At 38.2% G+C, this 11,346-nt stretch overlaps 1 protein-coding gene across 1 annotated transcript; it reads left to right on the top strand.

The window, feature by feature from the left end:
- Nucleotides 1-682: 682 nt before the first annotated feature.
- On the top strand, nucleotides 683-7,617 carry ZPBP2 (zona pellucida binding protein 2). Its single transcript, XM_049860045.1, has 8 exons — nucleotides 683-872; nucleotides 1,018-1,083; nucleotides 2,244-2,369; nucleotides 3,024-3,185; nucleotides 4,782-5,000; nucleotides 5,568-5,650; nucleotides 6,671-6,851; nucleotides 7,390-7,617. Exons 1-8 carry the CDS (start codon nucleotides 824-826, stop codon nucleotides 7,482-7,484), a joined length of 981 nt encoding a protein of 326 aa, XP_049716002.1. The 5' UTR covers nucleotides 683-823; the 3' UTR covers nucleotides 7,485-7,617.
- Nucleotides 7,618-11,346: the final 3,729 nt, after the last annotated feature.

Genomic DNA, 11,346 nt, shown 5'->3' on the forward strand with positions numbered 1-11,346 from the left:
CAACATTGTCTCCTACTCGAACTTGAAAATGAAGATTACACGTTCCTCTAGAGTAGGAAGACCCGGAGGCGCCTTGCTAGAGCGCTAGCGGTTCTTCAAGGTCTTGGTTTTATCGGTAGAAGAGTTGTTAGGTAAAAATTGGGTGTGAGAGTTTGAAAAGTATCGGGCACAGTTTCAGACAGTTCATGAGACGAGGGGCATATGAAAATTCCCACGCAGAACACTGCTTCATGTGAGGAGGAAATTCTCACAAGCTTCTTCCCTCCTCAAGCCTAATGTAATTGCATCCCCTGCCCCGCCGTACTTGGAACTCACGGTGTTCCTCTTGTGGTTCCCTCTGTCCCTTACACTAAAGCAGTCCCTGAAACGCGAAGCCTTCGATGAGTTTAATGTTTTTGTCCCTCAGAGAACTAAAAACCCACTCACAGACCTAAACGCCGAGAGCACAGGAAAATGGCGCCAGACCCGAGGCGCGAAGCGCCCTACGACGGCAGCAGCGTGGACGCAAGGGGGCGGGGCAGCCGCTTCCCGAGCACTCACCTAGAGCCTGTCAGTCCTGTCCGAGCCCCGCCCCCGCGCGTGAGCCTCCCCTGACCCGCGGGCGACCTCGCCCTCGCGCGCGCCGCCGCTGAGCGCGAGCCCTCGTAGCACGCATGCGCTCTCCAGCGCGTCTGCTCCCGCGGTAGCGATGGGCGGGTAGGGGAGCTGGTCCCGGCAGTTTGCTCAGCTCTGTGGTGGAGAGATGGGGAGGTGCTGGGCCCGGGCTGAGGGAGGAAGGCGCCCACCCCTCGACGCCTCCCGGGACGCCAGCCCCTGAGCCAGGATGCGAGCGTGGGTCCTACTCTTCGCGGTGCTCTGGTACCTCACAGGAGGTGGGGCTCCTCCCGCCCGGCCCCCAGGCCTCTCCCCTCTTCCCGCTGTTCCCGGTCCTGCCTCCTCCGCTTCGCCCCGACCTGCCCCATTCTGAACCCTGGCTCCTCTTCTACCTAAAAAGTCAGTGGTTTCTTTCCTCCGCAGTTGGATGGCAGCGTTCTGCCTTACACAATAAGAAAGGCTTCATTTATGGCACGCCAGGACACCCAGGTAATAAGGACCTCTTCACACGCAGAGCCTATTGGAAGAGCCCAGGGTGCCATGGATCTGCTAAGGTTCTTCCCGCCGAGGGAGAGGGAGCGAACATTTTCTGAACACCTACTCTGTCCTCGGCCGTTCATGAAGGTTGCCTCGTGTCATCCTCTCGGCGACCCTCCGCCTTAGGTGTATCACCTTGCCTAAAACCGCACAGCTCGTAAGGAGCTCGAGTTCATTCCAGATCTTTCTCTGATGCCACCTTACTTCCAGGTTTCTTTGCTGCTTTGCAAAGTGTGAGGCCAAGTTCAGAGGAGAGATTCCCAGGGCTGGAAGTCCCTCTGGAACGGCGTTGCCCCTCCGCTTATTAACTGGAAGAACTCTTTATCTTTTAAGGCTTCCCTCAAATGTCGTTCATCACTCAAGTGAAACTTTCCCACACTCCACACGGAAAATTAGTCACTCAGCTGTGCTCCTAGGTAACCGAGCCAGTTCATAGCATTTGTCGTGATTGAGATCCCTCCATATTTGATTCCTCCACTAGATCGTAGGACGGTGTCTTTACATGCTCATTCTGGCATTCAGTAGGCTTGAAAATTAGTATCTTGTGGGACTGCATTGATTCCAAGCGTACTATTGTTGTTTCCACCAAATCTGAAACAGAATAGGTTATTGCAGAAGATGGTTACAGTCTTCTAGTATGCCCCCACATAGACTTAATTATTGTTTTAGACAGGAAATTTATAGTTAAGGTCCCCATGGGGATGACAATGGTCATCTTTAAAATAGTTTTGCAACCAACAAGTCCATGTCTTTTTCTTACCAACTTTAAATTGACTCCACTAATCCTTGAAAAAATTATGATTCCAGTGAGTTCTGAATCTGTACGTTGAAGTGAACTTCTAAATGTATCATGTACATTTTTATAAACAAAATTAAAACTATAATTTCAGCAAAAAGAAAAGTAGCATGGTTCTTTAGCAGTCCAGAGTTTTTAAAACTTGCTATGAGAAGCAAAAATTACTTTAGACTATCATTCTAAATGACATATAGCTGATTTTTAAAGTAGTGAAATTCAAAGAACCAGAGCATCTCTGGGGAAAAAAAAAATGGTAGGAAGTGTATTTCTTAATTTTGTTATGTAGTGTACTTACACATTATTTATTTTGTCACAGTGAAAATATATGTAAAATTACATCAAAACAGTCCAATCCTTGTCTGTATGGATCCTGAAAGTGCTAAAAAAGAAACAGTGGATCCCACCTATGTATGGATTGGACCTAATGAAAATAAATTAACAGGTAAATTATTTGATTTTTTATATCTTCATTTTTAATGATGTGAAATTTTTTAAATAAAGTGCTTTAGCTTATTAGAAGGAACAAATTGAAAATTAATTTTAGCTGAGTTTCACTTGCTCCATGCTTAGACAAATCATGTTACGTCTTGATCTGGGCTTTAATTTTCTCTTCAGCAAAAACAGACATGGTCATTTTTACCTGCTTCCCAAAGTTGTTCAAAGTTTTTATAAAAACCTATAATTTATTCTTGTAGCACCTGTAATAGGAGATGAGATATCTAATATGTAATTTTCATGATGCTAGAAGAGTGTCTTGGAATATAAGCATTATTAATTAATTTCTGTCTTATTGTGAAGAAATTGTATAGCACTACCAGGCAGTGTAATCGCATCTCCTGAATTACTAGCATAAACAGTCAAGACTAGATGCCAAGAAATGAATTAAAGAAAACCGATATATATTTCAAAAGTGTACTTATCTCATGTGGTTTTCCATATAGTAATATGACAGAATTAAAATTTTGTTGGATTCTTGAAGTTAAAATAGTCCATTAATTTATTTTTATTTTTGTATTACATTGTAACTACATGTTTACTAAATAATACTTGAATTGTTATAAATTAAATTACCAAGCTGTTTACAATATCTGTTTAGGAAACAATCGAATAAATATAACTAACACAGGAAAGCTGATGGTGAAAGATTTTCTGGAGCCTTTGTCTGGACCTTACACATGTACTTTTTCTTATAAATCTGTCAAAGCAGAAACTCAAGAGGAAAAGACAATAAAGAAGAGATATGAATTTATAATGTTTGGTAAGAATATAAGCACATTTTAATTAGTACATTTAGTTTGGATCAGAATTAAATGTATAGTTTCTTCATTTAGTGAAAATGAGTCTGTTATATAAAATCATTATGACTCTTGGAGTATTTTGGGTGTATTTGACCAGGTAAACTCTTAAACTGACAATAAGATGAAAAACCAAAACCAAAGCCATTACTGTCAAGTCAATTCCGACTCATAGTGACACTGTAGGACAGCAGAACTGCCCCAGGTTTCCAAGGCTGTAAATCTTTGTGGACGCATGTTGCCACGTCTTTCTCCCATGGAGCGGCTAGCGGTTAGTGAGTTTGAACCACCAACCTTTTGGTTAGTAACTGAATGCTTAACCACTGCATCACCAGGGCTCCTTGGCATCAAGATTAAAAAAAAAAAAAAATGAAACCCGTTGCCGTCAAGTCGATTCCGACTCATAGCGACTGTATAGGTCAGAGTAGAACTGCCCCATAGGATTTCCAATGAGTGGCTGGTGGATTTGAACTACTGACCTTTTGTAGCAGCCATGGCTCTTAACCACTGTGCCACCACAGCTCATATTATAGTACCAAAAGCCAAAACCAAACCCATTGCTGTCTGACTCATAGCGACCTTACAGGACAGAGTAGAATGCCCCATAGGGTTTCCAAGGCTGTAACCTTTACAGAAGCAGCCTGGGAAATCTTTCTCCCAAGGAGCAGCTGGTGGATCTGAACTGATGATCTTTCAGTTAGCTGCCACGCACTTAACCACTGCACCACCAGAGCTCCAATGTTTAATTAAAAAAACCCAAACCAAACCCACTGCCATCCAGTCAATTCCAATTCATGACGACCCCATAGGACAGAATAAAACTGCCCTATAGAGTTTCCAAGACTGTAGTTCTTACAGAAACAGACAGCCCCATCCTTCTCCCACAGAGCCACTGGTGGTTTCGAATTGCTAACCTTTAGGTTAACAATCAATTGCTTTAAACACTGTGCTACTATGAGTTGAAATTGACTTGGCAACAGGTTTTTTTTTTTTTAATTAAACATCAAAGGAGCCCTGGTGGCACGGTGGTTAAAGCACTCTGCTGCTAAATGAAAGATTGGCAGTTGGTAACCACAAGCAGCTCCTTGGGAAAAACATGTGGCAGTCTGCTTCCGTAGAGATTTACAGCCTTGGAAACCCTGTGGAGTCGCTATAAGTCAGAATCGACTCAATGGCAGTGAGTCAATGTTTAATAGGCCGTGTTTAATTCTATAAAAGCAAATTAATGATCTTTTTCACTGGACTTGCTGACAGCAATGACACTTTCTGCAAATTAACACCCTTGCATCTTTTTTTTTTTTGACACTGTTAACTTTTACCTATAAAGCCAACCTATAGAAACCATATCTCCTCTTGTACTGAATAGGTAATGTATCAGATGAAAATAATATTTTTTATTACAGTTACTAGTTCTATGTATTTTTGTAAAGATAATCTGATAAAGCATTTTATTAGGTAAGTTTCTATGATGAGATTTAATATTATATGTTATTTGAAAGTTGGTAGAAGTTATACTAGGCGCAATTGTTTTTATTCTCATCTCTTTTTTTTTTTCTAAGCGTATCGGGAGCCTGATTATTCATATCAGATGGCCGTACGTTTTACCACAAAGTCTTGCGTAGGAAGATATAATGATCTACTTTTTAGAGTGCTGAAGAAAATCTTGGATAATTTAATTTCGGATTTGACGTCCCACGTCATAGAACCATCATATAAATGCCATCTTGTTAAAATTCCAAAACATGGCCTCATACATGAGCTTTTCATAGCCTTTCAAGGTAGAAGTATTTTAAAATATTTCTTTAACTTTATGAGTAGCTTAGTCTTAAACCATTGTAGATTACAAAATTAATTACCACATTAATATGAGATATCTTTTAAGTAGTAGGTCTTAAATGTTTATTAAGCACTAAAATGTATTGTTGGTCTTAGCCTGGTTATGGTTTTAAAAATTAACACTAATTGTTTACCTTCAAATATAATGTTGCTTGTCTCTTAGAAGTCAACATCATTTTATAGAATATAGTTTTTAACTATGTAATAAAAAATAGTTCATTATAATTTCTTACAGAATTTTAAGTTTTGTTTTTGAGAACTTAGTAAAAGGGAGAAACCTAAAAAGTTATTTCTATTTACTTTAAAGCATTGTAGTTACTTCATTAGCCCCCAGATGGAGTAAAATCATAATGTATAAATTATTTCAGTCGTGCACCTTACTTCATTACTAGGATTAGATAAATGCCTGCGCATATGCACACTGAATTCAGAGTTTACAACTTTATTGAAATGTTTAGAACATTTTAGAATCTCTTTGTCAACCTGTCATTTTTTTTTTTCCTCTCCAGTTAATCCTTTTGCTCCGGGGTGGAAAGCTGCATGCAACCAGTCTGTTGACTGTGAAGATAACACTAATCATAATATCCTCCAGGTAAGAATTTCAGTGTAAGGGGAAACTATTTGAATAGTCAATAAAGGGATTTTAAATTTTTTATATTAAAAACCTTAAAAAATCTGTTCCCCCAAGTTGTGAATATTGATCAATAACAAGATATTTCTAACCAAGTAGATTTAAATTGTTCTTTTAAAAAAAAAAAAAAAACTTAAATATAAAGCATTGTTGGTTTTTGCTTTCAGCCTTTTAAACTGAGTTTGTGAGATTCATGGCTATTTCAAGATGTGTTATTTTGGAAGAATAATCTGGGATATTATATAACTCTCCCAGGTTAAAATAGTATCTATTGTATTTATGACCAAAGGATGAATACCCAGTCTTTGTTCCCCAGATGGCGGTTGGACCACAGCTTGAAGAACATCCTTTCAATCATGTCATCCTAGGTTAAACCTAAGGGTCCTCCAGAATCGGTTCTTCCAAACGTGTACTGGTCATAGCAGTCGTTCTCTCGTCCGCCACCCTCAGAGGCGGAGGCCATAGTCTGGAAGACCCCTTCTCTCCTGGGCTAGCTCCTGAGCCCATACCGTTAATGCTGTGTACGGCTCGTGGGTAGCTCTCAGTTAATGCCAGTTGTTAAACTCTATAATCAAAAAAATAAAACAATTTACATAACTAGTTTGAAATGCTGATTAGAGAAAAGTCTAGGTTTCTATTTTCCTTGGCTCTTTTCTCTTGACAATCATATGTGTTTAGAAATAATGAGCTCCTAGTTATCTACATATGAAATAAAAAGAAACAGGTGTGTTGTAAATAACTCAAGGCAAGTTTTTTTTTTTTTTTAATTTCAGTTTAGTTTTTCTTAACCAGTGTGCATGTGAATTGCCAATAATTGATATAGTCAAGACTAGGCTAATTTTAGTATTAATACACAACTCTTCAGGAGTGTTGTGTAAAGCATGGCATGCTTATAGTGCATTTCATTGCCCCTGATCCAGAAAGAGAAATTTGGTTCATGTTTTAGTGATTATACATCTCTCTGGTATTTTTAAATCTTAGGCAAGAGATCGGATAGAAGAATTTTTTCGGAGCCAAGCATATATTTTCTACCATGACCTTAATAAAACCCTACCAGCTATGCATTTTATAGACCACAGTTTTCAAGTAGTACGTATGGATAGCTGTCGTCCAGGTTTTGGAAAAAATGAAGCTATGCACAGTAATTGCGCTAGCTGCTGCGGTAATTATAAAATATAAATATCTAAATGTTTAAATGATATATTCAGAAGAATAGTTGAGTAATTCACTTAGGATAATTAAATTGAATCTTTACAGTGATTCTCTTACAAAAAATCAAAGCCCGCATTTCTGTATATAATTATGTTAATTTATATTAATTCTTCCCAATGTGCTAACTGTATTACAAAACGTTTCTATAGTGTTCTGACTTAAGCTACTATTCTGTGAAAAAAAAAACAGAGTGATCTTACCTGGAAAACAGAATGAAATAGAAACTCATAAATGGGGTACTCAGAAGATACTGTATAATGCTGACCTAAAGAAAAAAAGAGGATTTTAACTTTTTCCTCTGTTTTTAAGATCATCAGACTACAAAGTTTGAAACTCACAGATAACTGCCCACAGTTTAGTTGGCTAAACATGACTCAGTATAATGTAGATATAGAAGTGAAGAGATATTGAAGACAGATTTATACCATTGATATAAAGCACCTCTAACTGGAATTATTATAACCTCCTCCATGTGTTTTCCTCTACAGTGGTTTGTAGTCCTGGGACTTTTAGTCCTGATGTTGATGTTACTTGTCAGACCTGCGTTTCCATCCATTTCTATGGAGCTAAATCTTGCCCGTAAACTTCAGACAAAAAACACTATGAAGAGTAGAGGTGAAAGCCCTGTTACTTGCTTGTGGAAGTGGAAGATAGAAGATGATTTGTTCATATCCCAAAGCATCATAGAAGCATCATAGATAGCTTCATTCAGTAAGACCAGTAAGACCAAAACAATGGAAAACATACATTTTAGAAACTTTAAAAAATAGTTGATGTGGCATTTCTAAGAGGGCATTTAGTCCAATATCTCCAGTGTACAAAGGAAAGTGTAAGTATTAGTGGATGATTTTTAATGAGATACGTTTTGTTGTTAACAAACAGAATCTAACTATTGCTCTATACTTAAGACTATATTAAGGTCAAGAAGAGTAGCAAAATATAATAAAAACTTTATGCTTTCCATATATTAATTTGCTTGAAATCACTCTTATGTAATGTATATTACCTTTGTAATTAGAACCAAAGAAAGTTATTTGTTTTGGTCATTTTGTTTTTAGGTTTTGTTTTTTTTTTTAATAATTAAATAGAATTTATTTTTTAGTAGTTTTTAGATTTACAGAATAACTGAGCAAATAGTACATAGAGTTCCATATACCTACCCCAGTCCTACACTCTCATTCCTCCTGCACACACACACAATTATCTTGCATTAGTGTGGTACACTTGTTACAAGGAATGAACCAATATCAATATATTATTATTAACTATAGTTTATATTAAGATTCATTCTTTGTGTGTTCTAGTGCTTTGGGCTTTAACAAATGCACAATGACATGTATCCACCATTACAGTTTCTTGTCAAAGAGTGAATATTTTGTGTTTTTCCTTATAAACTACCAGTATTTTAATGCAAAAATCTCAAATTCATATGTGTGTATTTGTATCTTCATGTAAAACTGCAACACCTTTGTAAAAGAATTGTATCTAACTTTTGAATTTGTGTGTTTTTGAGCATCTTTCATAAGCATTTATTGTTAATTGTAGGCATTAGAATAATGCTAATAGTTGTCCTAATGTAATTAACCTATGGTCTTGCTGTGGATAGATTTTTTCAGGAAACATCTTTTTTATACTTCATTCCATTTACTGATGTAATATCTTTGCAAAGATTTCTACAAGTTACCTTCGGTATGGCTGCTGAACCATGAAAGCATCTTAAAAAAACAATTATTCATCCTTTCTGATACAAAACAAATGTCTATACTATAATCAAAACTAATAATGTGGGATGGGAGAGTCTTCTGTCCAGATTCATTGAGCCCCTCAGGCCTGAGATAGGGAAAAAAAAAAAAAAAAAAGCAACATTTGTTTTGGGATAAATTTGGGGCTTTGTTTTTATTTTTTCTCTTTTACTTATTTTTTAAGTATCTGTTTTTCCTTCTTTCTGATTTATTAATTCTGTGTGTGTGTATGTGTGTGTTTAGGTAAGAAAGGGAATATTAGAAAATACAATTCAGTTGTATCTATTACAGCTGTTGAAAGTAGAGGCTTAGAAGACAGGAGGGAAGGGAAGTAAGAAGGGAAAAGGGAGCCAAACAAGGAAGAGACCTAGGCTCCATAAACATTGTAGCAGCTACCCATTGCTTATAGAATAAAGCATGTATTCTCATTTGAAGTGATATTTCCCCCAAGGAGATGAAAACTGGTTCAGGGGAGTGGGTCTTAACTATTACAATGGTTTGTGGTTCTCCAAAGAGCCACAATACATAAACTGATATACATTATATCTGTGGTATTAAAATTTAATGGGGATGGAAGCTATTGGGGGGCAAAAGTCTAAAAAGACTCCTAAAAGTGGGGGGGGGGGGGTAGAGATTAAAAAAAAGTTGAGAAAAACTAGAATAAAGAGTGAAACTCTAAAATTGGCGTTCAAGGCCTTCTATGATTTGGTTTCAGTGAACCTTTTCAGCCTTGACTCCTAGCATTTCTACACTGGGTGACAGATTGGACTAAGTTTCCAAGATCTCTTCCAGTTCTAAGAATCTTTTCTCAGTTTGAACCCCTTACTCTATCAGATGAATCTTGCTCTCTTCTAGACAGACCAGGCTCATTCCTCATACGTAGAATACCCTTTCCTCTTAACTCCACTTCTTCAGAGCATTTGATTCTACTTTAAAAGCTTTCCACTTCCACCTACATGAATCACTTCTTTAAATTTATTCCCACGTCCCTCACCCCCACTAATTTTAGTACCTAATCACACTTTTGTTATCATTTAAATTTTTGAACTTTTTTTCCTGATTTGTAAAATTAAGGGATCTGTAATATGTACACAGATCAAGAGGCAGTCACTCGAACAGAACAAGGGGATACTGCATAGCTTTAAGTCAGGAAAGGCGTGATTTGTGTGTCAGGGTTGTATCCTTTCACCATACGTATTCAATCTGTATGCTGAGCAAATAATCTGAGAAGCTGGACTATATGAAGAAGAACGGGGCATCAGGATTGGAGGAAGAATCGTTAACAACCTGCATTATACAGATGACACAACCTTGCTTGCTGGAAGAAGAGGACTTGAAGCACCTTCTGATGAAGATCAAAGACTACAACCTTCAGTATGGATTACACCTCACATAAAGAAAACAAAAATCCTCACAACTGGACCAATAAGCAGCATAATGATAAACAGAGAAGAAATTGAAGTTGTCCAGGATTTCATTTTACTTGAATCCACAATCAACACCCACGAAAACAGCAGCCAAGAAATCAAAAGACGTGTTGTATTGGGCAAATCTGCCACAAAAGACCTCTTTAAAGGGTTGAAAAACAAAGATGTCACCTTGAAGACCAAGGTGCACCTTACCTAAGCCAAGGTGTTTTCAGTTGCCTCATATGCTTGCGAAAGCTGGACGATGAATAAGGAAGACCGAAGAATTGATGCCTTTAAATTGTGGTGCTGGTGAAGAATATTGAATATACCACGGACTGCCAGAAGAACCAACTAATCTGTCTTGGAAGAAGTACAACCAGAATGCTCCTTAGAAGCAAGGATGATGAGACTACGTCTCACATACTTTGGACATGTCATCAGGAGAGATCAGTCCCTGGAGAACGACATCATTCTTGGTAAAGTAGAGAGTTATCAAAAAAGAGGAAGACCCTCAATGAGATGGATTGACACAGTGGCTGCAACAGTGGGCTCAGGCATGACAACGATTATGAAGATGGTGCGGGACAGGGCAGTGTTTTGTTCTGTTGCGCGTAGGGTCACTATGAGTGGGAACCAACTCAATGGCACCTAACAACAACAACAACATCTCTTCTGAATCCCCTGTGCAAATGGTTAAGCGCTCGACTACTAGCTGAAAGGTTAGCTATTCGAACATGCCCAGCAGCGCCTTTGGAAACAGGCCTCGTGATCTGCTTCCAAAAGGTCAACGGCCTTGAAAACCCTATGGAGTAGTTCTACACTGCATACATGAGGTCGCCATGAATTGGAATCATCTCGATGGCGACCGACTACAAACAGCAACAACAGTATCTTTTCCAGCAGTGAATCTAAATTTAATGCCTTTTCTATCTTCTGTATCCTTTTTTGCCTCCTTTCCCCATTAGATAATAAACTCCTTATGAGCAGGAACATCCTCATACTGCCTTTGAATCCCACACATTGTTATGCATAGAATAGGTGTAATAATGGAAGTAATTAAATTGAGTCTGCATTTAGAAGTAGACTTTTGGCTACCCTCTGCTTGTTGTTATTTTGAACTTTGAGAATATTTGCCCCTGATACATTGATTCACACTCTCCACAGTTTTTTTGGCTTATTGGTCCAATGGCATATGGAGCCCAAAATGTCCAGGTGGCAATTTCATCTTCAATTTTAGGGAAGGTCATTGTTGTATCCCCTGCTGGATGTATCTCCCCTTGGAGACAAAGATCTC

Source organism: Elephas maximus, chromosome 19, assembly GCF_024166365.1.
Source record: "Elephas maximus indicus isolate mEleMax1 chromosome 19, mEleMax1 primary haplotype, whole genome shotgun sequence".
In the NCBI taxonomy this organism is placed as follows: Eukaryota; Metazoa; Chordata; class Mammalia; order Proboscidea; family Elephantidae; genus Elephas; species Elephas maximus.

What these genes read in the sequence shown, in the direction of transcription:
- ZPBP2 (XM_049860045.1), top strand. Translation starts at nt 824, where the DNA reads ATGCGAGCGTGGGTCCTACTCTTCGCGGTGCTCTGGTACCTCACAGGA. An exon ending in ATATGAATTTATAATGTTTG is followed by an intron (nt 3,186 to 4,781) that starts GTAAGAATATAA and finishes TTTTTTTCTAAG; the next exon opens with CGTATCGGGAGCCTGATTAT. An exon ending in GCTTTTCATAGCCTTTCAAG is followed by an intron (nt 5,001 to 5,567) that starts GTAGAAGTATTT and finishes TTTCCTCTCCAG; the next exon opens with TTAATCCTTTTGCTCCGGGG.